This window comes from Gossypium raimondii, chromosome 1 (genome assembly GCF_025698545.1).
Source record: "Gossypium raimondii isolate GPD5lz chromosome 1, ASM2569854v1, whole genome shotgun sequence".
In the NCBI taxonomy this organism is placed as follows: domain Eukaryota; kingdom Viridiplantae; phylum Streptophyta; class Magnoliopsida; order Malvales; family Malvaceae; genus Gossypium; species Gossypium raimondii.
In genome coordinates this window covers 41384073-41389113 of record NC_068565.1, presented here as the reverse complement: position 1 = coordinate 41389113, position 5041 = coordinate 41384073, and the positions used below count along the sequence as shown (strand labels likewise).

Here is a 5041-nt window from a genome sequence, read left to right as displayed (position 1 = left end):
AACCCAATGTTCAATGTGGGAACGCCGAAGCCTATTTGTGAGGATCAAGGGGATCACGATCGAGGTAAATTAGAATGCGAGCAAGTAAGAGTGGTGGGCTCTTGTGAACAAGATGTAGGAAGGAGAGAAACAATCCGAGTTAGGTGGTGGCGGAAGCCAAGGAAAATGCTCTGATGGGCAAAACTACTTGACAGAGAGACTAGTTGGGAAATGATCGAGGCATTGAAAAGTTTTTGAAGCGGTCAAACTAGTGTCATATTGAGGACGCGACAAGAGAGTTGTAAGAATGAGTGGGAGAGAATGTCACGAGTCACGGATCAAAGCCCATGACTAATGCATAAAGAACGTCCCATTGAGATTAATTGATTAAATGAGGCTCATTCAATCCACTTGGACTGATCTGATTCGTGGAACACAAAGAATTCCATATACTTGAAGCTTTGGTGGATCAATGAAAAACTTTAGTAAAACTAGAGTTACAAAGGTAATTATTGTAAATATTAAGGGATAAAAATGTATAGAGTTTAAATATCTTAAAACTCTCATCTTGTAGATAGACATTAATCTCAGATGTTAATGTAATTCAATCTATACCGTTAGATCTTGAGGAGCTCAACTATAAATAGAAGTCTTCCTCCTCTTTTGTAATAATCTCATTGTACGTCACTTATTATGGAGTTAAAGAATATATTTGAGAACATTTACTCAAACACCTAGTGTGCATTGTTTTCTTGTGGCTTTTTCAGTTCTTTCATTGTTCTTTTGCTTTTGAATTTGCTTCCACTTTATTTTGATGCCTTAAAGAATTTCTAGGAGAAACCCTCATCTTTCGAGAGTTAGCTGACTTAGGCGAATTTGAAGTAAAAAAATCGCCTAACGTCGTACAGTTTGTTAGACTTAAATTCTAGTCCCGTGACACAAAGAGAAGGCTATTTTAGTTTAAATCTAAACAGAATGTGAATAAAAATTAAAGTAACTATATCAATAATTAATTTACGATAATGTAATAATATTTGATTATACAATATGTAGGTAAACATATTGCAATATTTTTCTACAACAATAAAGATGACATATTTTTCCTCTGATATGGAAGTTTAGAGGATATAAGTAAAATTAAATATAGGATAAAAATGTAAAAAAAAGGTGAGAAATTTACAACTTGGAGGTAGGGGTTGATAATTTGATAACCAACTCCTTCCTAAGCACTTTACCTGAGGCATTCCTTGGCAATGAATCAATGAATATTACTCTTCGTATTCTTTTGTAATGAGAAACCTGGTATCAAAATTTTCAGAATTTTTAACACCATAAAATATATATATACATGGAAAGATAACAGTTTCATGTTCCATTTCACACCTGCTTGGCAACAAAATCCTTGATCTCGGATCCAACAATGTTACTGCCTGGCTGTCTCACCACAAAGGCCACTGGTACCTGCCCCGCTTCCTCATCCGGATACCTGTTTCTCATTTGTATGTTGCCAATTGGCACTATTCATGAGTTCGCTTGACACAAATTCATTTATCGAAAATATACTCATATCACCTTTATAAGGTCATTTGTTTGTCAAATTTTGAATGTTATAGAGAGGTAGTTGTTATATACTTATAATAATTTTGAGACACCGATAACAACATTTAACATTTAGATAATATTTGAAGTTTTAAAATTTTAAATTAAAAACTATAATATATTAATAATAATATTTTGATACAATACAATAGATGAATGATGAGAGTAATATGATTCGAACTTGTTTGAAACAAGTGTCTGAAAAGAATTTTAACCATCGCTCCATTAATTAGAAAGATTTTTATAATATCTTTAATGAAATTTACAAATGTAATTTTATTTATTAAAGACTATTTTCATTTAATAAAATATTATTTTTATATAAAATTTATATATTTTATCGAAATAATAATTTAACTAAAATTCACTATTTTTATTTTGCTTAGGAATAAAATTAATTTTACTTATAAAAACTAATTTAATAAATAGTATACTCTACACTTTATGATTGTTACTATTATAGATAAAAGCTGTTATAGGTAACAAAAATAAAACATAAAACTCAATATTATAACAAATTTAATTATTATAATAAAATATTATCATAAAAATAATTATTATAAAGAGGACGAATTTTTTAAAGAATTATTTAATAAATTTATCATAAGTGGCTTACTTTATTAATAATAGAAGCTAACTGATATAATTTGATAAAAGATTATGATAAATATGAAAATCAATAGTAAATTAAATGATTTTTTCATGCTAAATTAAGTGACTTAAAACTTAAATTATCTCTTATGAAAATTTAATAGAATTAGAATGTTCATTCAACACCTACATTGAAAACCAAATATGCATAATAATTTATTTTTTAATTTTGATAAAAAGTCGTTTTATTTATTTTTCATTTTTCAGTTATTAAATTTGTGTTATTTATCAAATCATCCTAAAATGAATTAAAAATTAATGTTTGTTAATTTTACTAATGTGACATACACGTGGATTATCACTGTCAACAATTAATTAAATTTTTAAAATTCAAAGAAAAATTCAAAAAATACAAAATTATTTTAAATTTTAAATTATTAAAAAATATAAAAATTTATATTTTAATAACTTTAAAATTTTTAAAAATCATTAATTGTTAATATGAGAATCACGTGTGGTAACATCAATAAAATTAGTAAACATTTACTTTTCATCCATTTTGTATGATTTAATATATAGTGTAGGAAAAATAAAATAAAACACTAAAATAAATTTTTTTTATAAAATTGGAGGATAAAAGAATCATTATGGCAACCAGTGGAAACAAAAATAGTGGAAGTCACATACGGAACAACAGCAGCCTCCACGACATCTGGATGACCATTAAGCAAATGCTCCAATTCAGCTGGGGCAACCTGTTCCATCAATGCCCAATTCATTACCATTATCTTTTTAAAAAAGATGATGTGTAACCTGATTTTAAAGAAAAATACAACGTGAAGTGATATAAATGGTTCTTACAATCAGCTTATTTGCCATAATTATGGAAAGCTCGAGAAACCAACCTGGTAGCCTTTGTATTTGATCAACTCCTTGATCCTATCAACAAAAAACAGATAGCCTTGATTATTTATATAGCAAAGATCGCCCGTTCTTAACCATCCCTCCCGACCCAAAACAGCAGCAGTCGCCTCTTCATCATCAACGTAACCTTAACCACAAATCAAACTTGTAAATTAACCAAGGAATTGAAGACACTAGAGTAAGTATTTGATATCAATGTAACCAAATTCATCATTACCCTTCATTACTAAATCCCCTCTAACCCAAAGCTCCCCTGGTTTCATAGGAGGTAAAGCAGCACCGGTTTCAGGATCCACCACTTTGGCTTCACAATTTGCCATTAGCTTCCCCGTCGCACCCTCTGTTCGGGTTTCATCCGGACCCAATGTGGCAAACACTCGCCCCGTTGTCTCAGTCAGGCCGTATGACTTCAAATAATAATAATATAATCATCGATTAATGGATTAGCAGCCTAATTAAGTAATTGAAAAGGTGTTTAAGTTTTACCTGTGCCAGCTGAACTTTGGGCAATCGATTTTTCAACCTCTCTATTGTACTTTTACTCAAATGAGCTCCTCCGCAGATGACAACTTCAAGGGAGCTCAAATCATAGCCGTCCATTACCTCAGCATCCCCAGCCATAGTTACAACCAAAGGTGGAGCCAGTGCCAGCTGGCTAACCCTATACTCTTCGATGACACTGTACATTTTTCTCATATCAAATCTCCGATTTCCACCCGTTATCACCAAGCACTCCCCCGACGCCATAAGCCTCAAACTGAGCGCCATCCCATAAGCGTGAAATAACGGAACCGTACAATAGCCGACCGTCTGGATCGTCCTCACCGGACGCATCCCTCCGGCAATATTGGCTGTCCAGTTACGGTGTGTCAGTGCAACTCCTTTAACCGGACCGGTCGTACCGGATGAGTAGAGAATCGTGGCGACATCTGATTGCTTAACTTTGATTCCTGCTCGTTCCTTTTTTCCGCGTTGATTTTCCATTAACGACTCGAATTCAACCGAGTCTATATTAACGATCCCGTGTTTAAGCAAAGGGAGTTTATGAGCTGAATTGGATGAGGCGAAAGCGATTACCGGCTTTGAAAGCAGGATTTGGTGCTGAATCTCGGGAACCATGGCGGCTGGATTGATGGGAGAGATGACGACGCCGAGAGAGAAGAGAGACAAGTAAAGAATCGGAGTGTAAATATTGTTAGGGGAGAAAACGAGAGCACAGTCGCCTTTGGAGAGGCCGAATTGGGCGCGGAGTGAGGAGGCTAGATTTTCTAAGCGAAAGATAAGTTCGGGGTACAGGACCCGGCGGCGCGTGTCAGCGTCGATGATAGCGGCGGCGGTGGGAGAGGGAGGAGAGGAGTTGAGGAGGGAGAAGATGAAGTCGGTAAGTGAAACAGGAGCCGATTCTGGCGGAAGTGGAACGGGAGGTCGGAGGCTATGGAACGTCATCGTTTTGGAGCAGAAGCCGGAGTTAGGATGGACGGCATTCGCCATTTGAAATTGGAACGGCTTTTTAATTTCGGGAATTTGAAGAAATGGAGCGTCGATAAGCTTATGCTTTTTCGGAGATCTAAAGCATCTTCTTTATAATGAGATAAAGAAGGCTGAAAGAGAATTAATAATATTTTATGTAAACTATTAAGATAGTTATTTTTATTTGTCACATTTTAATTATTTATGTTTAAAAAGTTACATTTTAATTATAGGTTTTTTTACCTAAATAATATAAAAAATAAATTAATAAATGAAATGGTGTGCCATGATATTATTTACCAAAATGATATGGTTTTACGGGTGCCGCTTGTCAAATTGACGGCACCGGACTGAAATATAATAATCTAAAGTATTCAGGACTTTATATGTAAATTTTTCATTTTGAGGGGCTGCTAAAAAAAAAGTGAATATATTTTAATATTCATAAAAGCCCTTTATTTAATATTAAAGTAAATAT

At 33.5% G+C, this 5041-nt stretch overlaps 1 protein-coding gene across 1 annotated transcript; it reads right to left on the bottom strand.

Moving 5' to 3' along the window:
* Window positions 1-961: 961 nt before the first annotated feature.
* On the bottom strand, window positions 962-4677 carry LOC105785855 (4-coumarate--CoA ligase-like 9). Its single transcript, XM_012612044.2, has 6 exons — window positions 3580-4677; window positions 3311-3500; window positions 3075-3220; window positions 2857-2924; window positions 1363-1465; window positions 962-1278 (listed from the first exon to the last, which is right to left on the bottom strand). The coding sequence occupies exons 1-6, from the start codon at window positions 4582-4584 to the stop codon at window positions 1156-1158; spliced, it is 1635 nt and encodes a 544-aa protein (XP_012467498.1). The 5' UTR covers window positions 4585-4677; the 3' UTR covers window positions 962-1155.
* Window positions 4678-5041: the final 364 nt, after the last annotated feature.